The following is a 26,491-nucleotide window of genomic DNA, read 5'->3' as shown; positions in this document are numbered from 1 at the left end:
GCAAAACTTCTAGTCGCTCTGGTCTCAAAGCACTGAAAGCAGAGTTCAGGGCTGAGAGAGATGCCTGCAGGGCTTGCATAGTAGACATAGGAGGATTTAAAACTAGACAAGACAAGACAAGGCAAGACTAGACAAGGCAAGACTAGACAAGGCAGGACTAAATTTTTGCTAAACAAAACAAGAGTGTTTTTTTGTTTTTTGTTTTTAAACACCGGACTGGATTCTAAACACCGGACTGGATTCTAAACACCGGACTAGATTCTAAACATCGGACTGGATTCTGCAAACTGAATTCTAGACAGGACTGGATTCTTGACTAGACACTGGACTGGGCCAAAAAAGAAAAAGTTTTTATTTCTTTTTTGTGGTATGGCTGGTGATAATGTTAGGTTCCTGGTGCTCAGAACAAGGGAGATGTTATGAAGTGAGTCCAGATCACCAGGACGTAACGCTGGGAAAGGGGAATGGAAAGGGAATAGCCCCTGGCGCCCTATCTCCGTTGTCTCGCCCGTGCTGTCAGTACACTCTTGCGAGACTATGGTTGCTTGAGCCCATGGCAGCCGCGTTTGAAGGGCGGATTACGTCTGCCCAACTTCGATGCCCCCTCAGGTCTTAATGAGAGACAAAGAGTGTACCGAGACAGGGTGATAACAAGGGGCCCTCTTACTGAAACAACCAAAGCCAGGGGCTACTAACTAGCCTAAAACTAAATGTATGTGCGGCTTGCCGCCAAAGGAAAAGAACAACAAAGGAAATGCTGACCACACACCGACACAATACTTCTGTGTCCCGGCGGTGACAGCACAAGCAGAACCCTCTGCAAAACACCAGTGACAGAACAATAACGGAATACAGCGGCCTAGGCCGACGGACGCGGCAGAGCCGCTACTCACGGAACCGGTACGAATACTGGCAAACGGACAGGAACTCCAAATGCTGCCGACACAGACTCTCAGAACTGGAGGACCGGCAGAATCCCAAACGACAGACCGGTGGACACCAAGAAGCCAGAAACTCGACCAGGCACAGGCAAAGCCACTGGACCTCAGGACAGGAACGCCTCACGGCAGGACACGGGATCAGACACAGGAATCGACAGAGGGATCGACACAGGAATCGACACAGGAAGCAGTTCGACTGACACTGCTACACCGGAGCTCAGAAACTAGCAGGAACCAAGCTCAGAACTCAAGCAGACTGGAAACCTAGAAATATCACCAGCGTCTGTGAATAGCACTGAGCCAGCATATAACAGAGAGGCCTAATTAATAATCTCATGCAGCTGCCCTGTTGCATGACTCCAAACTGACAAGATGCAATTAGCAGCCAGGTGAGGCTGAACACATGGGAACAAGCTGCAATTACACAGACTCACCAGCGGCAGCAACCAAGAGTACTCTTAAACAGAGCAACGGGAAATCCTGGCCTGCGAAACAACTTATAAACATAAAATACCTAACTGACATGCAAAACAGGAATGAGCCACAGCCGTGGCTCATAACACATACAGGCTGAGTAGCCCTTATCCAAATTACAAAGTCCCACATTATTGGGTCCCCCACTGAGATATTTACGTGTATATTATATATATTGTGTGTGTGTGTGTGTGTGTGTGTATATATACATATTCATATATATATATATATATACAGACAGAGGATGCAGGCGGCACTCGGAGACTTACACAATGTTAGTGGAAAACAGCCAGGTGTGATTTATTAAAGTCAACGTTTCGGGGGACGCACCCCCTTCCTCAGGACACAACACACTAGAGTTGCAGTTGTTCAGCTAGGAGAAATTGCTGGACCTCAAATGCTAAAATCCATACAATCACTAATACCAGAACTGTGTAAGATTATAGTATTATCACTAGAATCATATTCTGTCATAGCAAAAATATAGCAGTTTATTGAGTTTTATATTTAAAAATATATTTTATTAATATATACCCTATTTAATCCTTAGTTCTTTGTATCAAATAGGGTTGGGAGGTTACCAAAAGGTAAAAAAAAGGGGCAGACTAGATGAGCTGAGTTGTTCTAATCTGCTGTCAAATTCTGTGTTTCTATGTAACTCTTGTGGTTTTTGCTACTTAAAGCAGAGAACGCTGGACTTTTTTGGGAGTGTTTCATTGCTAATAATTGGTTCTATACAGAGACCATTTTTACTTTTTTTAATATTTTATGGTGATTTCTTCTGCTCCAATTATTCAAATGTTATAGGCTTTTGCACTTTTTTGCAAATGTTTTTGATCTATGTGTTGTTAAAATAACATTCAGGAGTATATATTAATAAAATATATATTTTAAACATAAAAATCGATTCCCTACTATATGTTTGCTATGGAAAAAAATATTCTAATGATAATACTATAATCTTACACAGCTCTGGTATAGCGATTGTAGGTATTTTAGCATTTGAGGGTCAGCAATTTCTCCTAGCTGAACAGCTGCAACATAGGAGGGTGGTTCAATAAGTGAGGTAAGGTATAAGTTCCTGACACTATGAAAACAAAGTCCCCCAAATTATCATCCAAAACACATCCCCTGGCTTTTATATTGTACTGTAGATCCAAAGGTTTTGAAGTGTTTTAATGTTTGCCTATACCTAGCAGCAACTAGGAGTATTTTTACCTATAACTAGCAGCAACTAGGAGTATTTTTAGCTATAACAAGCAGCAACTATGAGTATTTTTACCTATAACTAACAGCAACTAGGAGTATTTTTGAAAGTCTGCTTATCTTTTCCAATTACAAAAATTGTGTATTGGAAATCTTCAGTTTTGAAGCTACTAAAATGCAATAGTGAATTATTCAATAGTTCTTTTATAGAAAGCAAGAATATACTAATGTTATTTGTAATCTAATATGCAGTAAATGATATACAATTAATGATTAACAGTGCTGTAATTACATATACCTCTTTTAATTTTGCACTTAGGGTCCAGTAGGACGACCAGGAACTAAAGGAGAATTTGGCTTTCCGGGACGACCAGTATGTAATACTAGCCTGCTGTATATGGCAAAAATCAGTATCTTGAAGGCACAATGGGGGAATTCAATTACTCACTTGTGAACAGGGAGGTAATCTTTGACTTTAACGCCCGTGGCGATTAAATTGCACTCCCTTTTTCACCCGACATCCTTGTTAACACCCATGACTTATCGTGTTAATGGACTTTAACATGGGTTAAAGGGTGTTAACACACAGAATCCATGAAAAGGTCATGGATTTGCGTGTTAATAGGTTTTTCCATCCATTAACCTGCTGGTTATTAGGGATTTTTATCGCCTGTTCAGAGGTTTTAAAAAATTCCCAGATAAGGGCTGCTGGCAGGGGCAAACTGAATAACCCCGGGGGATCAATTAGATCGAGGTAAATTACTGCACCTAATTGAATTCCCCCAAATAGCTAAAACTCAGTGCCTATGGAATATGGTTTGCATGAATGTTGACTAGTTCATGTTGCTAAAACTACTGTTTAATATGATTAATTTCAAAAAGGCTTATTTTCTATAGAACTCATATCTGTGCCTGATTCTTATGAAGTGTATAAGCTTGGATTAAATTTGTACTCCATAACAGGCAGGTTTTCTCTTGAAGGAAAGTATTTATGTGAGGACTGAGCATTTTCCCTCCATATAATGTATTCTGTTGTTGATATTTCATAAAGGGTCCATAATAACAGATAAAGAAATGTAATTTCTGCAGTGGGGTACACTGGTATTCCACAGGGAATAACATCGGGGTGTAGAGTTGGATCTTGATCCGAGGCACTAACAGGCTAAAGCTTTGACTGTTCCCAGGATGCACTGCACCGCCTCCTCTATAGCCCCGCCTCCATGCACTGGAGCTCAGTTTGTAAGTTGGTGCCTGCAGTGCAGGCAGCTAACAGGTGGGGCTGCAATAGGCAGCCCTGAAAAGAGCTTTTTAAGAAGACGTCAAGGGCCGCAGCACTTTCTATGTAATTCTGACATGCTGTGCTGCGGCTCCATCACCTCCCTCAGCGGGGCTGCATACTCCCGCGGCCTGGTTCTCGGGTACTTGAAGCGGGGACGCACCGGTTTCTAGGCACACCACTGCTGCTGCTCTCCTGGATCCTGTGGCTGCATAACAGGGAAGAGGTAAGAGGGTCCTCCAGATGGATAGACTTGTCCGGCACCCACGCGTTCCGACCTTCGCTGAGGTCTTTTTCAAAGTAAGCCTTTTAGAGCCGAATGCAGACTCTTCCTCCCGGCAGTGTTTAAAGCTCCCCTAGTCCGCTCTGATTGGTCCTGGCGCATTAGTCTCTATACAGAGAATACTACAAGTCCCATGACCCATTGCGCTAGGACCGTCACTTACGCTTCCTGATATTCGGTCGTTGCCTAGGCAATGCGTTACTACAGTCTCTTTCCATTGATTCTTTAATAGAAAGGCATGGACAAGAGGCCTTTTAGTTATATCATAAGTATAGACTTAAGTACCAAATTTTTTTAAGGAACCACAGAAAAACTTAATGATCTGAAGCTGTGTGGCTTTATAATGTATCATTTATTAAAACGGTATTATACTATGTATATTCATTTCTTTTTTTCATGTACTAAATGGTCATGAATTACTGCCGATTAAAAGAAAAACTTACATTGAAGTCCTACAGAAGTGTTTACTAGGAATAAGTATTTCCTTGATTACATATGCGCTGGTGTACTAACCTTCTATCTGTTGGTGATTAAGTATTTGGTGGAGGGTTATATCTGAAGTGCAAGGTGTTCCAGCTGCTTAACTGCGCACATTATCTTGGGTAAAATCTATTGCTGCTATTCTGTGATATACATCCAGTATCTACTGTACATTGTTATATTTATACTCATACATAGTAATATGTGAATTACTAGTCCAGTGCAGTTTTATATGTAATAACTTCTGCATTGTACTTGTGTATCGCACCACTCGCTATCACTATATTCTGTACCCTGGGAGGCTAGGCGCATCAAGGTCTCATATATATATATAGTATTACACAGGATATACTATTTTGTATTTTTCTCTGTGTGTTACAGTCACTTTATACCGCTCAAGTCCTCTGTTTGTGCTCGGTATTTACTGTCACATAACACAGGGGGTTATTTGCAGGTATTATATTTGTCTGGCTATATTGTACTGTCATGCTCTAAGGCTACATTCCTTATAATGTCTGCTAAACAGGGCGGAAAATCCGCGGACGCTCCTGCATCATGTAGTGCTTGCACCACGGATTTACCTGAGGGGGGAGTTTTAGCTACTGGTTAAGGCACTCTGTGTCATACATCTCCCAGCCAGCCCGCAGCACCTGTGGCCGCTCAAGAACCACCCTGGGAAGCATTTTCAAATATGCTATCTACACTGGTGACACATCTCACGCCCCCTGTGGGCCCTCCTGTGCCATTATAGCCACATATTGTCCCTGTGGTGAACCTGCCATGGGCAGATTCACTATCTACTCAGGTGCAAAAATTATATCAGTCTTTGATTGCTCAACCTACCCCTCACCCCTCGAAAGGGGCTAAGGGGTCCTCTAAGCGGGCCATTTCTTCCTCCTAATCGACTAATATTTCGGACAATTCTTCTTATGAAGATGGGGAATATACTGATCCATCAGACACTGATACAGTTGCTTCTGATGAGGATTCTCTAACACAGGTTGACGTTCCTGACCTAGTGGAGGCTATTAAGCTGATTCTCCAAATGAAGGATGATGCTGAACCCGCTTCTACATCTAAGAAACCTAATAAATTCAAACGTTAGAAAGTTGCTAAAGTAGTCTTACCACACTGACCATTTAATTGACATACGTAGGAATCCTGGGCGTCTCCGGGAAATACATTTTCCCTGTCCAAGAAGATGCTAGCTTGTTACCCTATTCCTGCGGAGTTGAGTAACAAATGGGAGACTCAACCGCCGGTGGACTCTCATTTAGCCCATCTTGTGATGTCCTCAATTCTGCCTGTCACCACCGTCACCTCGCTGAAGGAACTGACGGATAAGGGTGTGGAGGGTTGCCTGAAGTCTATTTACACTCTTACCGATGCTGTGCATAGACCCACTATGGCAGCCTCTTGGGCTGCAAAAGGAATTGAAGCATGGGTTCAGGCAATTGAAGATGAGCTGCCTCAGGATTTTTCTGTCACTGCAGACAATATCTGTCTTATATTACCACAGCCTCCCATTATATTCAGGAGGCGGCCTCTGACACAGGAGTAATGGCGGCCAAGGCTTCTACTATGTCTATCCTGGCTCATCGAATTATGTGGTTGAGGTCCTGGAAGGTGGACATGGACTCCAAAAAGACCTTGGAGGTGCTTTCTTTTAAGGGAGACATCCTATTTGGGGAGGATCTGAACAAGATCTGTCTCCCTAATACTAATCCCTCTGCTCCAAAGGTTAAAATCACCACCTTTCATTCCTTTCGACCTTCAGGGAAAGCAAAGGGTCAAGCGTATCCGCGTACCTTTACTTTCTTCTCCCAAATTATTCAATTCTCTTTTCTCTTGTGAGGTGACCTTTACTGTTCTAACTTGCACCAGAGCATCTTCAATTTCATAGCCTTCTAGCCCATTGTGGGCAGTAATGCGTTCCACGGACACAGGCCTTTGATGACACTGGTTCCAAATTTCGTAACATAGCTTGGTTCCTCCCCAGATGTCCTTGTCATGCACCTTCCAATTGTTCTGGTGTCTGTCAATGTAAATGGTGATGGGAAGGCCTTTGATGTCTTCCAGCAGCATGGCTACAACATGTAGTTCTGCATACTGACTTGAACTATCTTCACCACTCCCATGTATTAGTCCTTAAATGCCTCTTGTTGAGATCACTGTTGCTGACCTGTTTGTGAAGCATACATACTTCTTTTCTTCTTTGGTCAGTTCAGTATATGGTTCTGTGATCTGAAATGGACCTCCGTTGTTTGGTAGTGGAGGCAACTCAGTCTCTGTGCTTTCACACTTCACCATTCTGGTACTGCAGCAGGTCACTTGAACAGGCTCTTGGCTTGACACTCCACCTCTTTCTGACAGATACCACTTACACTTCTGCAGCATCTGCTTCTGGGCCATGGATGTATGTGCACCTAGGCCCTCTTGCCTCACCCACCATGTCACAGGTAAGGCTGTTTTTCTTGTGACAGGTTGTTGCTTGGTGACAAGTGCAGTATATGCTGCTAGCAAAGTTTTTTCCAAAAATGAGTATCTTGCCTGTGGGCATGGTAACTGGTTAGCCAAAAGTCCAATAAAAACATGATCATGCACTATCACGTCCATGTCAGGGACGTGCATTCAGGGGAGGCAGTGCCTCCCCTGTGATTAATTATTAAAATAATATAAAGAAGATACTTATGACACATATATGCTGTGTCATAAGTATGTTCTTTATTTAATTCTAATAATTTTCTGTGCTTATATGTGTTTGGGAAGCACTGATAGCAGTGCCTCCCAAACACAATGCAGACGGAACAGAGCGGGGGGCGGGGCCAAGCACTGGGCTTTAAAAGCCCATTCAAAAAAAGCGTAAAAGCAGCACTGAAAAAAGTGCCTCGCTGACAGGGACACCACCCCCATGTCAGCGAGGCACCTGTGATTGGACAGTGGATCCAGTGCTCAATCCGCTTGTCCAATCACCCAGACGCGGCGGGTCCCAGCGGTGAGTGTGTGCGGCTCTCCATGTCCTCCTCCCGCTGACAGCAGCGGTGTGCGGCTCTCCCCCCGTCCCTCCTCGGCTGGCTCCGTCCGGCCCATCTCTCCCTTCGTCCTCCTCCGTCCTCTACCGCCCTCCCGCTGTCAGCGCGGTTTGCGGCTCTCACCCGACCTCCTCCCACTGACAGCAGCGGTGTACGCTTCTCCCCCCGTCCTTCTCCATTGGCTCCGGCTGGCTCCGTCCTCCCCCCGTCTCTCCCTTCGTCCTCCTCCGCCCTCCCGCTGTCAGCAGCGGTTTGCGGCTCACCCCCGACCTCCTCCCACTCACAGCCAGCAGCAGGTTAGTCAGAGAGTCTCTCTCTCTCTCTCTCTCTCTCTCTTCTCTCTTCTCTCTCTCTCTCTCTCTCTCTCTCTTTCTCTCTCTCTCTTTCTCCTCTTATCCCCCCTCCTGTGGATTGAAGTTTAATGTTAATTTTTTTACAGGTACCGGCCTTATTGGATTCTACTGGACAAGTGGACGTGACCGGCGTGGGATGTAGGTAAGTAATCTGTCTCTCATTTTTACAGGTATCGGCCCTATTGGATTCTACTGGACAAGTGGACGTGACCGGCGTGGGATGTAGGTAAGTAATCTGTCTCTCATTTTTACAGGTATCGGCCCTATTGGATTCTACTGGACAAGTGGACGTGACCGGCGTGGGATGTAGGTAAGTAATCTGTCTCTCATTTTTACAGGTATCGGCCCTATTGGATTCTACTGGACAAGTGGACGTGACCGGCGTGGGATGTAGGTAAGTATGTGTGAGTGTGTAAGTGTGATGTAATAAATTTTTACTGTCACGGTGTGTGTGTTGTGTTTTTATTTGGGTATTTTTTTGTTGTAGAACTACAGGTACCAGCGGGCCCATTATTTCCCTGCATGCTGGTACTTGAGGTTCTCCAAGTACCAGCAAGCAGGGGAGGCTTGCTGGGCCTTGTAGTTCCACAACAAAAAACAATATTCTTTTTTTAACACTCTTATGGCTATCAGCCTTCCATCCACCGCCCACGGATGGGGGGGACAGCCTCGGGCTTCACCCCTGGCCCTTGGGTGCTTGGAGGGGGGGACCCCTTCATCTAAGGTGTCCCCACTCCTCCAGGGAACCCCGGCCAGGGGTGACTAGTTGGGGGGGTAATGCCACGGCCGCAGGGACCTACATAAATGTGTCCCCCAGCTGTGGCATTATGTCCCTGGCTAGTGGAGCCCGGTGCTGGTTTTAAAAATTCGGGGGACCCCTACGTCTTTTGTCCCCCGTATTTTTGGAACCAGGACCGGACTAAGAGCCCGGTGCTGGTTGTCTAAATATGGGGAACCCCTGTCCAATTTTTTTCCCAGTATTTAAACAACCAGGACTGGCTCAAAGAGCCCGAGGCTGGTTATACTTAGGAGGGGGGACCCCACACAATTTTTTTTTACATTTTTTAACCCATTCAGCCCCTTCTCCATTAAGTTAATGGAAGCCCTGGACAACAGAATTGCATTTATGTTCTCCTCCCACTCCCTTCCCAAACACAAAAAAAAATTTCTATAAAAATGTACAATATATCTCATGTATGATGAGCAGGCAGGCAGCGGGCATTGGCGGCATCGGACTGAGATGCAAATTAGTGGCGGAGGGCTGGGTCAGTTGATTGTGGGCAAGTTTATAAGCCATTGGCGGTGGCAGCGGGCATCGGCTCAGGGGCAGTAGCGGGCATTGGCTCGGTGGCGGTAGGGGTCATCGGCAGGATTCGGCGGGCATTATGGCTGTAGTGCCTCACCAGCCACTAAACTCACCGCACGCCACTGGTCCATGTAGAATGTCTGATGTCCCTGAAAAGGGCCCAGTGCATTATGCTCCTGGATATCTTGTTTTGCAGCTTGACCTATATCTTCCTGGTCAGCTGTCCACACTAATTCAGCTTTCTTTCTGGTCACACCTTTGTAGGGGTTGCTTGCGTCTCTGTTCCCCCTTACTGGGATAACCTCTTCTGTGGTTTGTAATATTTCTTCATGACCACTATGGATGCAATACTGCTTCAGGTTTACAGGTTGGGCTGCTGGGGGTATGTACACAGGTTGTCATATATCATTCCCACTAACTGTCAGATTTACTGCAGAGGTTGTGAAGGCGTTTACAGAGCAGCCAGACATATAAGTGCTGGACGGGCTGTCTATGGACTGCCCCTTCAGTATATCCATTTCAGTTATATTGTCTGGTAACTCAGAGACCAACGCTTGAGCATGGAATGCTGGGCATTGCCCAGTCCGCATTCTGCAGTAGCTCTCAGCCGTCCATGGCTTGGTAAGACCTATTGATACCCAGCTGGCAGTGTCATGATATGACTGTATCAGTGATGTTTCTACATTATCATTCACCGGTGTTGTGAATGATGTGTCAGAATTTTTCTCTTTACCCTATCCTGTGTCTTTTGTGGTACAGATCTCATTCTTAATTACTTCCCTGGGAGGATGTGCTGCTAGAGGCCCCCCTCCCTGTGAGAGAATAAAGTGGGTCTTCTTCCAAGGGGTGGTGAATGCTTGTGTATCCCCACCCTTGGCTGACCCCCCTCCTCCCCACCCTGTGTCCCAGAGGGCTTCCTCATAGGGTGAGGGAGGTACTGCAGGTAGGGTTCTCCTGCAGTTCCTCATCCACATCACCCTGAGCTATTTACTTGGTATATGAAACATCTCCTGACTTCTTTTGCCTGACTATCCATCTTTGAATCAATTTCTCCATTGAGATACCATGAATCTCTGCCTTTGGCACACCAGCATTCAGTAAATCCTGACACATTCTTCCCTGTGACACTTTACACTGCTCAGACAAATCTTTCTGCACTAATACAATTATCTCCTCTTTAGCAATATCCACATTCAATTAATCAAAAAGCATTTGTTTCCCAGGTGTTTCATAATGGACAGGGTATTTGCCTGACTTTTGTGTAACCTGTCCCTGATATTTTTCTGTCACAATCCTTCTCCCGTTCACCTAAAGCTGCCAGTTGCACAGACTTGCACACATGCAACACTCCCTTTGGTTCTGATTGCTCAGTGAACAATGGTACTTTGTAAATAGGTACTCCAGATGGTATATTTTTTACAAAATAACTAGTCATGCATGGCGTTATTTCAGTATGCATCTGCACCAATTTCAACTGTGGATCAATATTTTGTCCACATGACTTTGCACAATCACACTCAACCTCTGATTTGCAATCATCATCGCTGCACTGTCTCTCTGCCTGTGAGATTTGAAATCCAACTTCAAATACTTCGTCTTTTATACTGCATGCCGTTAAACCATGACCAATCTCCACGGTCTCCTCAATGTATTGTGACCTATTGTTTAATGTATTCTCATAATTCAATTCAGTTTGCTGTACAAATGAAATATGCACATCAACAAATGGACTTTCAGTTTCTCTTACACTCTCAATTAGCCTCTGTGAAGTTTCTGAACTAAACTTCTCATTTCCTACACAGAAAACATTTTCTACTGTGTGTATGTCAACTTCTTTCTCATTAAAAATACCTCTATTGGATATATCAAAAATCACAATTCTCTGCTCCATTGTTAACTGTTCACAATCCTGTGTTTCAACATTTTGCTGACATGTGATTACACTCTCTGATTGATATGATGCATCTACATAAGTCAGATCATTTGCAATAAATTGACATGACATCATAAAATCACATGTAAATTCAACATCATTTCCAGCTTCTGTCTCACCGTTGTCACAGCTGTAGCTCTGTAAGAGGGAATCAGTCCCACCCTTCTCTTTGCAGCATGTTACAACTTTGCAAGATTTATCATCAGTATCTGCTTGTACAAACAGAAACCCCCCTTCTTCAAAATTTCCTAAAGGGATACTATCGGACAGAAGAAATTTATCATCTTGGTGTTCCTTATTCCCAACAGTAAACATTTCATCCTCTATGCTTATATCAAAAAGCATTTCCTCTGATGTTACATTATTTTGTTTCTCACTCTGTTCATTTATATAAGACTTTAACCTTTAATTTTGCTCTCTGAGCATGTCACATTCAATTTTCACTAGCTCAAATTGAATCTGAAGATCATTAACAGATTGAATGGTAAAATTCAGAATTTTACTGACCATTTTCCTCTCATTTTGTCTAAAAAGAGATAAATCCACTTTTTGTAAAAAGTCACAAAAAGGATCAGAATCCCAACTAATGTCAATTCTTTGCATAACATCAGTTGGATTCTCAACTTGTAAAGGCTGAATGTCTTTACAACACTCATCCATCAATGGTTGCCACTGGCCGGTTCTCACAAACTATGGTGGATGCTTGGAGCTTTTTTTAGAAGCTCCCCTGAACCATTTTTTACACAAACTCATGTTAAATACAGTCTTAGTTTAACCCCTTGAATCCTGCCGACTACGCCAAATGTTGTAGGTTGAAAATCTCAAGCGACCAGGTTCTGGGATACAATGTGTTAAATATGGAGACTGACACAGGACATATTAAAAAGGATAAGCATTTATTTATCTAAGTTACAATAATGAAAACATGCAAGTATACTTGATTAAAATAATAACAAGAACAAATTAGAATACTTAGCTCTTATCTCAGATGTTTTAAGATCTATCCCAGAACCTGATCGCTTGAGATTTTCAACCGACAACACACCCCAATGTTATTCCCTGTGGAAACCAGTGTACCTCGCAGAAAGAGATTTAACAATGGTAAGTCTTCCATAAATCTCCTTTTTATTATATGAAAATTACAGTGGTTTATATAATTTTTCATGTAGGATTTTGAGTAATAATTGAATTTTCATGTTCAGCTATTGTTCCCTTTTAACCCAATCCTCATTTGGAAATGTTTGCAAAATGGCATAGATGATGGTATGTGGAGAATACCATACTGTTCCCTTTACTGTTCTTAAAAATGTAATCAAATCTTTCTTTTATAACTGTAGGGAAGGCCTGGGCTAAATGGAGTACGAGGAAAAAAGGGTGAACAGGGTATCGCACTAATAGTAAGAACAAATATTTGAATCACGTTGTTACTGTTTATTATGTTTAATTTCACATGTGTGCATTGAGTTTAAGATATACATTGTTTTCATATATATTCCTGAAAGAGCTCACTATTTTTATGTAAGTTAGCTTTATTTGTTTTAAGTAGTGATGTGCACCGGAAATTTTTCGGGTTTTGTGTTTTGGTTTTGGATTCGGTTCCGCGGCCGTGTTTTGGATTCGGACGCGTTTTGGCAAAACCTCCCTGAAAATTTTTTGTCGGATTCGGGTGTGTTTTGGATTCGGGTGTTATTTTTTACGTAAAACCCTCAAAAACAGCTTAGATCATAGAATTTGGGGGTCATTTTGATCCAATAGTATTATTAACCTCAATAACCATAATTTCCACTCATTTCCAGTCTATTCTGAACACCTCACACCTCACAATATTATTTTTAGTCCTAAAATTTGCACCAAGGTCGCTGGATGGCTAAGCTAAGCGGCCCAAGTGGCCGACACAAACACCTGGCCCATCTAGGAGTGGCACTGCAGTGTCAGACAGGATGGCAGATTTAAAAAATAGTCCCCAAACAGCACATGATGCAAAGAAAAAAAGAGGTGCAATGAGGTAGCTGTGTGACTATGCTAAGCGACCCAAGTGGCCGACACAAACACCTGGCCCATCTAGGAGTGGCACTGCAGTGTCAGACAGGATGGGCGATTTAAAAAATAGTCCCCAAACAGCACATGATGCAAAGAAAAAAAGAGGCGCAATGAGGTAGCTGTGTGACTAAGCTAAGCGACCCAAGTTGCCGACACAAACACCTGGCCCATCTAGGAGTGGCATTGCAGTTTTCTAGCGAGAGGATGAGTGCTTCCATCCTCATGTGAATCTGAACCACTAGCCATGAACATATGCCAGGGCCTCAGCCGTTCCTTGCCATTCCGTGTCGTAAATGGCATATTGGCAAGTTTACGCTTCTCATCAGACGCTTTTAATTTTGATTTTTGGGTAATTTTACTGAACTTTTGTAGTATACTTGACGACACAGAGGTAGGTAGAGCAGTGGACTACTGTACCGTACTGCTATATATATACTGGTGGTCACAGCAACATTCTGCACTGTCCCCTCCTACTATATACTGCGCACAACTAAAATGCAGCACAGGTATGGATGCATAGTATACTTGATGACACAGAGGTAGGTAGAGCAGTGGACTCCTGTACCGTACTGCTATATATATACTGGTGGTCACAGCAACATTCTGCACTGTCCCCTCCTACTATATACTGCGCACAACTAAAATGCAGCACAGGTATGGATGCATAGTATACTTGATGACACAGAGGTAGGTAGAGCAGTGGACTCCTGTACCGTACTGCTATATATATACTGGTGGTCACAGCAACATTCTGCACTGTCCCCTCCTACTATATACTGCGCACAACTAAAATGCAGCACAGGTATGGATGCATAGTATACTTGACGACACAGAGGTAGGTAGAGCAGTGGACTCCTGCACCGTACTGCTATATATATACTGGTGGTCACAGCAACATTCTGGACTGTCCCCTCCTACTATATACTGCGCACAACTAAAATGCAGCACAGGTATGGATGCATAGTATACTTGACGACACAGAGGTAGGTAGAGCAGTGGACTCCTGTACCGTACTGCTATATATATACTGGTGGTCACAGCAACATTCTGCACTGTCCCCTCCTACTATATACTGCGCACAACTAAAATGCAGCACAGGTATGGATGCATAGTATACTTGACAACACAGAGGTAGGTAGAGCAGTGGACTACTGTACCGTACTGCTATATATATACTGGTGGTCACAGCAACATTCTGCACTGTCCCCTCCTACTATATACTGCGCACAACTAAAATGCAGCACAGGTATGGATGCATAGTATACTTGACGACACAGAGGTAGGTAGAGCAGTGGACTCCTGTACCGTACTGCTATATATATACTGGTGGTCACAGCAACATTCTGCACTGTCCCCTCATACTATATACTGTGCACAACTAAAATGCAGCACAGGTATGGATGCATAGTATACTTGATGACACAGAGGTAGGTAGAGCAGTGGACTACTGTACCGTACTGCTTTATATATACTGGTGGTCACAGCAACATTCTGCACTGTCCCCTCCTACTATATACTGCGCACAACTAAAATGCAGCACAGGTATGGATGCATAGTATACTTGACGACACAAAGGTAGGTAGAGCAGTGGACTACTGTACCATACTGCTACATATATACTGGTGGTCACAGCAACATTTTGCACTGTCCCCTCCTACTATATACTGCGCACAACTAAAATGCAGCACAGGTATGGATGCATAGTATATTTGACGACACCGTGGACAACTGTACCGTACTGATATAATTCTAGTGGTCACTGGTCAGCAAAATTCTGCACTGTCCTCCTACTATATACTACAAAGCACCACAGATATGGAGCGTTTTTCAGGCAGAGAACGTATAATACTGGTGGTCAGTGGTCAGCAAAACTCTGCACTGTCCTCCTACTATATAAAGCTGGTGGTCCCCAGTCCCCACAATAAAGCACACTGAGCACAGATATTTGCAGCACACTGAGCACAGATATGGAGTGTTTTTCAGGCAGAGAACGTATAATACTGGTGGTCACTGGTCAGCAAAACTCTGCACTGTCCTCCTACTATATAATACTGGTGGTCCCCAGTCCCCAGTCCCCATAATAAAGCACACTGAGCACAGATATTTGCAGCACACTGAGCACAGATATGGAGCCTTTTGCAGGCAGAGAACGTAGATATTTGCAGCACACTGAGCACAGATATTTGCAGCACACTGAGCACAGATATTTGCAGCACACTGAGCACAGATATTTGCAGCACACTACTGTACCATACTGCTATATATATACTGGTGGTCACAGCAACATTCTGCACTGTCCTCCTACTATATACTGCAATGCAGCACAGATATGGAGCGTTTTTCAGGCAGAGAACGTAGATATTTTCAGCACACTGAGCACAGATATTTGCAAGCACACTGAGCACAGATATTTGCAGCACACTGAGCAGATATTTGCAGCACACTGAACACAGAAACTGAGAGAACGCTGCACGTCCTCTCGCTATCATCTCCAATGCACGAGTGAATATGGCGCTGACGCGCGGCTCCTTATATAGAATACGAATCTCACGAGAGTCCGACAGCGGGATGATGACGTTCGGGCGCGCTCGGGTTAACCGAGCAAGGTGGGAGGATCCGAGGCTGCCTCGGAACCGTGTAAAATGGGTGAAGTTTGGGGGGGTTCGGATCCCGAGGAACCGAATCAGCTCATCACTAGTTTTAAGCATTGAGTTGGTTATAGTAAATCTGTGTAATGCATGAGTCCTTCTCAATTATAGTATCTCTTTTTTGTGTGACAGGGTCTTCGAGGACTGCCTGGCCCACCAGGCCCTCCTGGCCCTCCTGGACCTGTTTTGAACATTAAAGAAGTAAGTCCATGTTATTCCATATATAGTTGTGTTCTTTAGTTATCAAGTTGACACAAATAGCTGTTTTTTAATTCAATAAATGTGTTATTTTTCTGAATTCCTCATAGAATGTGTTTCCAGTCCCTACCAGACCTCACTGCAAAGTGCCTGTAAGTTATCGTATACAGTACATGTTAATTGTTAAAGGACCAATTGTTAAAAGGGCATCGATTATGAAAAATATGATATGCATTTAAATATAGTAGTGTAACCAAATGATCGAGCAAGTAGTAGTGACTGAAATATAATTTCCATCAAACAGCAAATGTTATATATTTTTTACTGTCATTGTTTATTTAATTGTCAGTGCTTCAGTATGAAAGGCATTAATTGCAACAGTATGTTACCGTTAACATGTATACCATGACCTCTAATGTCACATATACATACACGTTTACCTGTATGTATATTTACCTAATCCACACATGTAGAGCTGACCACAATGCAAAGACAGCCAAGCTCCAGACTCCACTTCCCATGAGAAGATATTTTACAGGCCTGTGATGCTTATTGTTCCAGCAAGTTGTACAGTGGGATAGCAAGTTGTACAATGCTATCCCATAAAACACAATATAATAATACAATAATAAGAAATGTATAGAGAGTCAGGTATTCACTGTTGCCATGAAATTACTGGTAAGGGAAGCTGAGCTGGAAACTGGGCTATCTTCACATCTTCACAATGCAGTCATCTCTCTCTCTCTCTCTCTCTCTCTCTCTCTCTTTATATATATATAATAAGAATTTACTTACCGATAATTCTATTTCTCATAGTCCGTAGTGGATGCTGGGGACTCCGTCAGGACCATGGGGAATAGCGGCTCCGCAGGAGACAGGGCACAAAAGCAAGCTTTCAGGATCACATGGTGTGTACTGGCTCCTCCCCCTATGACCCTCCTCCAAGCCTCAGTTAGGTACTGTGCCCGGACGAGCGTACACAATAAGGAAGGATCTTGAATCCCGGGTAAGACTCATACCAGCCACACCAATCACACCGTACAACTTGTGATCTGAACCCAGTTAACAGTATGATAACACAGAAGTAGCCTCTAAAAAAAGATGGCTCACAACAATAATAACCCGATTTTTGTAACAATAACTATGTACAAGTATTGCAGACAATCCGCACTTGGGATGGGCGCCCAGCATCCACTACGGACTATGAGAAATAGAATTATCGGTAAGTAAATTCTTATTTTCTCTAACGTCCTAGTGGATGCTGGGGACTCCGTCAGGACCATGGGGATTATACCAAAGCTCCCAAACGGGCGGGAGAGTGCGGATGACTCTGCAGCACCGAATGAGAGAACTCCAAGTCCTCTTTAGCCAGAGTATCAAATTTGTAAAATTTTACAAACGTGTTCTCCCCTGACCACGTAGCTGCTCGGCAAAGTTGTAAAGCCGAGACCCCTCGGGCAGCCGCCCAAGATGAGCCCACCTTCCTTGTGGAGTGGGCTTTAACAGTTTTAGGCTGTGGCAGGCCTGCCACAGAATGTGCAAGTTGGATTGTGCTACAGATCCAACGAGCAATCGTCTGCTTAGACGCAGGAGCACCCATCTTGTTGGGTGCATACAAGATAAACAACGAGTCAGATTTTCTGACTCCAGCTGTCCTTGAAATATATATTTTCAATGCTCTGACAACGTCCAGTAACTTGGAGTCCTCCAAGTCGCTAGTAGCCGCAGGCACCACAATAGGCTGGTTCAAGTGAAAAGCCGAAACCACCTTAGGGAGAAAATGAGGACGTGTCCGCAGTTCTGCCCTGTCCGAATGGAAAATCAGATATGGGCTTTTGTACGATAAAGCCGCCAACTCTGAAACTCTCCTGGCTGAAGCCAGGGCCAGTAGCATGGTTACTTTCCATGTAAGATACTTCAAATCTACCGATTTGAGAGGCTCAAACCAATGAGATTTGAGAAAATCCAAAACTACGTTTAGATCCCACGGTGCCACTGGAGGCACAATTGGGGGCTGTATATGTAGTACACCCTTGACAAAAGTTTGTACTTCAGGCACTGAAGCCAATTCTTTCTGGAAGAAAATTGATAAGGCCGAAATTTGAACTTTAATAGACCCCAATTTTAGGCCCATAGACAATCCTGCCTGCAGGAAATGTAGGAATCGACCCAATTGAAATTCTTCCGTTGGGGCCTTCTTGGCTTCACACCACGCAACATATTTTCTCCAAATGCGGTGATAATGTTGTGCGGTCACTTCCTTCCTAGCTTTAATCAAGGTAGGAATAACTTCCTCTGGAATGCCCTTTTCTTTTAGAATCCGGCGTTCAACCGCCATGCCGTCAAACGCAGTCGCGGTAAGTCTTGGAACATACAAGGTCCCTGCTGAAGCAGATCCCTTCTTAGAGGTAGAGGCCACGGATCTTCCGTGAGCATCTCTTGAAGTTCCGGGTACCAAGTTCTTCTTGGCCAATCCGGAGCCACTAGTATTGTTCTTACTCCCCTTTTCCGTATAATTCTCAGTACCTTTGGTATGAGAGGCAGAGGAGGGAACACATACACTGACTGGTACACCCACGGTGTTACCAGAGCGTCCACAGCTATTGCCTGAGGGTCTCTTGACCTGGCGCAATATCAGTCCAGTTTTTTGTTGAGGCGAGACGCCATCATGTCCACCTTTGGTTTTTCCCAATGGTTCACAATCATGTGGAAAACTTCCGGATGAAGTCCCCACTCTCCCGGGTGAAGGTCGTGTCTGCTGAGGAAATCTGCTTCCCAGTTGTCCACTCCCGGGATGAACACTGCTGACAGTGCTATGACATGATTTTCCGCCCAGCGAAGAATCCTTGCAGCTTCTGTCATTGCTCTTCTGCTTCTCGTGCCGCCTTGTCTGTTTACGTGGGCGACTGCCGTGATGTTGTCCGACTGGATCAACACCGGCTGACCCTGAAGCAGCGGTTTCGCCATGTTTAGAGCATTGTAGATCGCTCTTAGCTCCAGTATATTTATGTGAAGAGACTTCTCCAGGTTTGACCATACACCCTGGAAGTTTCTTCCCTGTGTGACTGCTCCCCAGCCTCGTAGGCTGGCATCCGTAGTCACCAGGACCCAGTCCTGTATGCCGAACCTGCGGCCCTCTAACAGATGGGCACTCTGCAACCACCACAGGAGAGACAACCTTGTTCTTGGTGACAGTGTTATCCGCTGATGCATGTGCAGATGCGATCCGGACCATTTGTCCAGCAGATCCCACTGAAATATTCGTGCGTGGAATCTGCCGAATGGAATTGCTTCGTAAGAAGCCACCATCTTTCCCAGGACTCTTGTGCATTGATGTACTGACACATTTCCTGGTTTTAGGAGGTTCCTGACAAGTTCGGATAACTCCCTCGCTTTCTCCTCCGGGAGAAACACCTTTTTCTGAACAGTGTCCAGAATCATTCCCAGGAACAGCAGACGTGTTGTCGGTGTCAATTGAGATTTTGGAAGATTCAGAATCCACCCGTGTTGTTGAAGCAGTACTTGGGTTAGTGCTACCCCGACTTCCAGCTGTTCTCTGGACCTTGCCCTTATCAGGAGATCGTCCAAGTAAGGGATAATTAATACGCCTTTTCTTCGTAGAAGAACCATCATTTCGGTCATTACCTTGGTAAAGACCCGAGGTGCCGTGGACAAACCAAACGGCAGCGTTTGAAACTGATAATGACAGTCTTGTATCACGAACCTGAGATACCCTTGGTGTGAGGGGTAAATTGGGACATGCAGATAAGCATCTTTTATGTCCAGGGACACCATGAAGTCCCCTTCTTCCAGATTCGCTATCACTGCTCTTAGTGACTCCATCTTGAACTTGAATTTCTGTATGTACAGGTTCAAGGATTTCAGATTTAGAATAGGTCTTACCGAACCGTCCGGCTTCGGTACCACAAATAGTGTGGAATAATACCCCTTTCCCTGTTGTAGGAGGGGTACCTTGATTATCACCTGCTGAGAATACAGCTTGTGAATGGCTTCCAATACCGTCGCCCTTTCTAAGGGAGGCGTTGGTAAAGCAGACTTTAGGAACCGGCGAGGGGGAGACCTTTCGAATTCCAACATGTAACCCTGAGATACTATCTGCAGGATCCACGGGTCCACCTGTGAGCGAGCCCACTGATTGCTGAAAATCTTTAGTCGACCCCCCACCGCTCCTGAGTCCGCTAGTAAAGCCCCAGCGTCATGCTGATGGCTTTGTAGAACCCGGGGCGGGCTTCTGTTCCTGGGCAGGGGCTGCTTGCTGCCCTCTCTTACCCTTTCCTCTGCCTCGGGGCAGATAAGACTGTCCTTTTGCCCGCTTGTTTTTATAGGAGCGAAAGGACTGCGGCTGAAAAGACGGTGTCTTTTTCTGTTGGGAGGGAGTCTGAGGTAAAAACGTGGATTTGCCGGCAGTTGCCGTGGCCACCAGATCCGATAGACCGACCCCAAACAATTCCTCTCCTTTATATGGCAATACTTCCATATGCCTTTTGGAATCCGCATCACCTGACCACTGTCGCGTCCATAAACTTCTTCTGGCAGATATGGACATCGCATTTACTCTCGATGCCAGAGTGCAAATATCCCTCTGAGCATCTCGCATATAAAGAAACGCATCCTTTAATTGCTCTAAAGTCAATAAAATACTGTCCCTATCCAGGGTATCAATATTTTCAGTCAGGGAATCCAACCACACTACCCCAGCACTGCACATCCAGGCTGAGGCTATTGCTGGTCGGAGTAAAACACCAGTATGTGTGTATATACTCTTCAGTGTAGTTTCCAGCCTCCTATCTGCTGGATCCTTGAGGGCGGCCGTATCAGGAGACGGCAACGCCACTTGTTTTGATAAACGTGTGAGCGCTTTATCCACCCTAGGGGGTGTTTCCCAGCGCGCCCTAACCTCTGGTGGGAAAGGGTATAATGCCAATAACTTCTTTGAAATTAGCAGTTTTCTATCGGGGTTAACCCACGCTTCATCACACACGTCATTCAATTCCTCTGATTCTGGAAAAGCTACAGGTAGTTTTTTCACCCCCCACATAATACCCCTTTTTGAGGTACCTGCAGTATCAGAGATCTGCAAAGCCTCCTTCATTGCCGTGATCATATAACGTGTGGCCCTATTGGAAAATACGTTTGTTTCTTCACCGTCGACACTAGATTCATCTGTGTCGGTACCTGTGTCGACTGACTGAGGTAAGGGACGTTTTACAGCCCCTGACGGTGTCTGAGACGCCTGAGCAGGTACCAACTGGTTTTCCGGCCGTCTCATTTCGTCAACTGACTTTTGTAATGTACTAACATTATCACGTAATTCCATAATTAAAACCATCCATTCCGGTGTCGACTCCCTAGGGGGTGACATCACCATTACCGGCAATTGCTCCGCCTCCATACCAACATCGTCCTCATACATGTCGACACACACGTACCGACACACAGCAGACACACAGGGAATGCTCTTATCGAAGACAGGACCCCACTAGCCCTTTGGGGAGACAGAGGGAGAGTTTGCCAGCACACACCAAAAGCGCTATAAAATGTATATAAACAACCCTAAAAGGTGTTGTTTCTGTTATATGCGCTTTAATATATAAATATCGCCAAAATATGCCCCCCTTCTCTTTGTTACCCTGTTTCTGTAGTGCAGTGCAGGGGAGAGTCCTGGGAGCCTTCCTCACAGCGGAGCTGAGCAGGAAAATGGCGCTGTGTGCTGAGGAGAATAAGCCCCGCCCCCTTTTCGGCGGGCTTTTCTCCCGGGTTTTGAGATATCTGGCCTGGGTTAAATACATACATATAGCCTCAATGGCTATATGTGATGTATTCTTTGCCATAAAAGGTATTAATTATTGCTGCCCAGGGCGCCCCCAGCAGCGCCCTGCACCCTCCGTGACCGTTCAGTGTGAAGTGTGTAGCAACAATGGCGCACAGCTGCAGTGCTGTGCGCTACCTTCATGAAGGCTGAAGAGCCTTCTGCCGCCTGTTTCCGAACCCACGATCTTCAGCATCTGTAAGGGGGATCGGCGGCGCGGCTCCGGGACGAACCCCAGGGTGACCTGTGTTCCGACTCCCTCTGGAGCTATGTCCAGTAGCCTAAGACTCCAATCCATCCTGCACGCAGGTGAGTTGAAAATCTCTCCCCTAAGTCCCTCGATGCAGTGAGCCTGTTGCCAGCAGGACTCACTGAAAATAAAAAACCTAAAAACTTTTTCTAAGCAGCTCTTTAGGAGAGCCACCTAGATTGCACCCTGCTCGGACGGGCACAAAAACCTAACTGAGGCTTGGAGGAGGGTCATAGGGGGAGGAGCCAGTACACACCATGTGATCCTGAAAGCTTGCTTTTGTGCCCTGTCTCCTGCGGAGCCGCTATTCCCCATGGTCCTGACGGAGTCCCCAGCATCCACTAGGACGTTAGAGAAATATATATATATATATATATAAAAGCATGTATGTAGGTGAGGTAAATACACATTAGGGACAATTGAATTAAAGGCGAATAGGGCGAATTGCCATGCCTAGAACTTGTCCCTTCATGGCCCCATCTTATCACTCGCTGATTTTTGTACTTAACTAGGGGCTGCAAACAAAAATCCATGAATCTAGTGGTACCGTAAGTGTGCCATAGAATGGGAACTAAAGCATCAGGTGAATTGAATTGAATTGACCCCATCGGATGCGAAAATGTGGAAAGCAATGAGTATATTTCCATACAGAGTAACCATTTACTATCATTTTAAGTTACCAAATTAGATTTGCCTAATTGTGCCTAGTAATACTAAACATATCTAGGAGGCAAATGCCACCAAATAATTATATTATTAATGCACACAAAAACACAGGTCCTTTTGTCAGGTATAAATAGGAATTAGCTACATACAGTATTATACATATTTATTTGTTTCTGTACAAATTATGTATTGACTTTCAAAATCACTGAAAACTGTTAAGAAAAAAAACACTAGTAATCAAAAAGCAACAAGATACTGTAGTTTAGGTGTGACTATGAAGCTGTCACACAAGAGCTAATCACTAAGCAAATAAACAGCTAGAGAATGTAGAATAATGACAATTTCCTGCTGGCAGGAACGTCACTCCCTGAATAGTTTTACATAGAATTCAAGCAGTTTTTCAGCAGCTACAGTATGTAATTGCTCATGTGACACTGGCAGAAAAATAAAAACATAGAATTTTAATTTCTGAACCATTGCATCTGTATAGAACTTAAAGTATTTCATAGTACAGGAGATTTGCTCTAACCCCCTCTGCAAAACCTATTCATTTTATATAACAGCATATTTAAAAAATAAAGTGCTGGAAGAAGCGCAGCATTAAAATTAACCTGCCTGACACAACCCTACTAATAATAACTTGATGTGCGCAGACCCCGTGCTTGATTCTAATTCTTCATTATGTTTTGGTTTTGCAAAATCACCCTCAAGTGTTTTGGGTTTGGTTTCGAGTTTGTGTTTTGAATCTGGGTTTCTTTAAAAATGTATACAAATCAAGAAAAACTGCTAAAATCATGTAACTTTGCCCACCTCACCACACACTTTCCTGAGTCAAATGTGCCTTGAGATTTAGTTTTTAAATCCGAGTTCCAGTCTTGAGGGAAGACCCGATTCGGGTCTATCCAGTTGGTTCCCCAAAAGTGATTCAGGTTTTACTCCTTTCCCCAATGTTCGGGTGTGTTCGAATTTTCAACAAAACCGAACTGCTCATCTCTAATAATAATAATAATAATAATAATAATCATCATCATAATAACAATAACAATAACAGCAACACATGCAATGTAATAAACATTCCACAGTTACAGTTGAGTAAGAAACCTAAGAAGTAAATTTAACAGTAGCATATTTTTAAATTCTTTCCTTAACCAACTAAGAGGACCAGTAATAAGACCATTACAACTGCCTATATTAACATTTAATAACTACGTCAGCCACAAATATGTAACGTAACTCTTAATACAATAATTTGCTATATGAGAACATAAAAATACTAGATAATAACCGAGCCACTGTACTGCAGCTCCCATACTCATACCTTCTGTTTAAAGACAAAAAGATATTGTATTATTATATCTGAATTAAATTATCATTCACAACATCAAAACATTTAAGGAAAAGGAAATCATGAGACTTGGACAAATTGCAATCAAACAAGGTTTCTATTGCACAAAATCTTGTGGGTGTAGGTCCGACGCAGAATCTGGCTTCTCTAAGCATCTGCCAATGCCACCACCATGGATTTCACAGTATGTGGGTTGATGTCCAAAACAACAGATTGGTGTCTGTCACTTTAAATTTTAAATGTTAACTTTTAACTTTTGAAATGCTCACATTTTCCACCAAAGCGATCAGGGTAAAGGTGTCCTCTCATGGGGTAGATTGACACCTCTAAATACACAACAGCCAGGAAAACAGCATACCAGTTAAGGGTTCAATCTGGCTGTGGCTAGTTTTATTGTGAAGTACACAAAACAGAACATAAAAATAAATCCTAGCTTGTCTAAGCACTAACTAAACATAATATATTCCCTCTTTCAGGGTGGTTGGACCTAATGGTGCTGCCACAAATACAGGCATATGCACAGCGCTGACAGTCAGTAAATCTTAGTGTCTCATCACAGGCCTGCTGCCTATTTCCCCAGGTAGTTAGACCCTGAGCCAAGCCTGACATAGCTTTTATCAGCCTCTTACAGGTGCAGGAACTAAATTGTCCTGCTCTTAGGCTGAAGGCCTAAAGACCCAAAGTGGGCCTTGTGGATGTGGCCCTTCCTTCTCTCTCATATCCACACCCCCAGGACCCAGATCTGGCTTTTACTGAAAGCCCAAACTCTAATCAAGTCTGTTAAGAAAGACAGACATTTCCAGGGGGTTTAAAATACATAGGCCAGAAACCTGGGACAAACATATCCCCCGGTATCACTTTACCAGTGCTTTTATAACAATACTGTACTTAGACTTTATGTCCTTACATATTTTAATATTTTGGGTGAACCTTTGGGCAGTAACTTGTTCAGATATAGTAATGCACTATGCACTTTTACATTGATGTTAGAATAAAGCTTGTAGATATTTATTGATTATTATAGTTTATTTATATAATACCAATCATATTGTACAACACTTTAAATCTTTGTAGGTCAGTCAGTCATGTCCAAATGCAATTATTTTATTACAAAAGCCTATGTAGCTTTTAAGTCTGATTATATTGTTTGGAAGATTGAATGTATTTTGAAAATGATCATAATATTCATCACCCATATTTTATTTAAACATCATACAAAATTCCATATTGCACTGATGGGTATCCTGCTTTAAACCAGCACATTCTACTTACAATAAAAGACTACAGTAAATACATGTATATAAACTGGATGCTTGTTTTATGCAGGTAGACACAACTGAAGGAGCAGCCAACATATGTGGTATGTACACTTGATTTTTGTATTTAAAGTCTTAAACATGTCAACATTCACAATGTCTACACTGACATATAGTTGACTTTACCACAACATTGAGATTGTGATTGAGTAAAGAATGGTCCTAAATCTAAAGCATGAGAGTCTCTATATTGGGTCATACAACATTGCGTTAAATTGAGAGCTAACTTACCAGGCGGTACTCCAAAATTCTGTAACATGGCACTTTAAGGATCAGAATTACCTCCCTTTAGCTATGGGATCACTAAAAGGAGGCAATACTAAACCTTTTAGTGCCTTATTGGAGTATTTGGGAATACACAGAAACATAGAATTTAACGGCAGATAAGAACCACTTGGCCCATCTATACCTTCTTGTAAGTTAGCTCTCAAACTCATGAATATATAACCCAATATAAGGGTGCTCATGGTTTGTAGTTAGGACCACTCAGCATATCTTCGTTGAGTGGCAGGTGGCTTATCATACAGTATGTTACAAATGTGTGTGACCAAGTCTCCTGCACTTTATTTACATACAAAATGCTGGGTTTTTCCTGACTTAGAGCAACGTGCTAAGAAAAACATTGTGTTTGTTATGTTCTAGAATCTTACAATTATATCTATTCTTGTGGACTGGGGAGGTACTGTCAATGGCATGTTATGTCCATCTATACATTATGTTTTGCTTAAAGTTGCTTAGTTCAGATCTTCTGTTTTGGTGGTCAAACAATATTAATTAAAAAGCTTCAGATCCCCAGAGATTTTCGCATTGGTTAGTCTTTTTGTCTTGTCTAGATCTATTACAAGTACCTGTGCAAGCCAAAAAAATCTATTGTGCGATTTGTAAGATTCTAGACAAACACATCTGAATTTGGT

The 26,491-nt window shown here is 43.5% G+C and overlaps 1 protein-coding gene across 4 annotated transcripts in view; it reads left to right on the top strand.

Moving 5' to 3' along the window:
• The window catches only part of COL15A1 (collagen type XV alpha 1 chain), a 596,673-nt gene that overhangs the window by 436,038 nt on the left and 134,144 nt on the right, over positions 1–26,491 (top strand). For all 4 annotated transcript variants that reach the window (XM_063922777.1, XM_063922778.1, XM_063922776.1 and 1 more), the window contains 5 exons: positions 2,941–2,994; positions 12,622–12,681; positions 16,105–16,173; positions 16,281–16,322; positions 25,588–25,621. In XM_063922777.1, coding sequence (XP_063778847.1) covers positions 2,941–2,994; positions 12,622–12,681; positions 16,105–16,173; positions 16,281–16,322; positions 25,588–25,621 — 259 coding nt within the window. The remainder of the gene's footprint in view (positions 1–2,940; positions 2,995–12,621; positions 12,682–16,104; positions 16,174–16,280; positions 16,323–25,587; positions 25,622–26,491) is intronic.

The sequence above is a fragment of the Pseudophryne corroboree genome, chromosome 5 (genome assembly GCF_028390025.1).
Source record: "Pseudophryne corroboree isolate aPseCor3 chromosome 5, aPseCor3.hap2, whole genome shotgun sequence".
In the NCBI taxonomy this organism is placed as follows: Eukaryota; Metazoa; Chordata; class Amphibia; order Anura; family Myobatrachidae; genus Pseudophryne; species Pseudophryne corroboree.
This window is presented reverse-complemented; position numbering and strand designations above follow the sequence as displayed.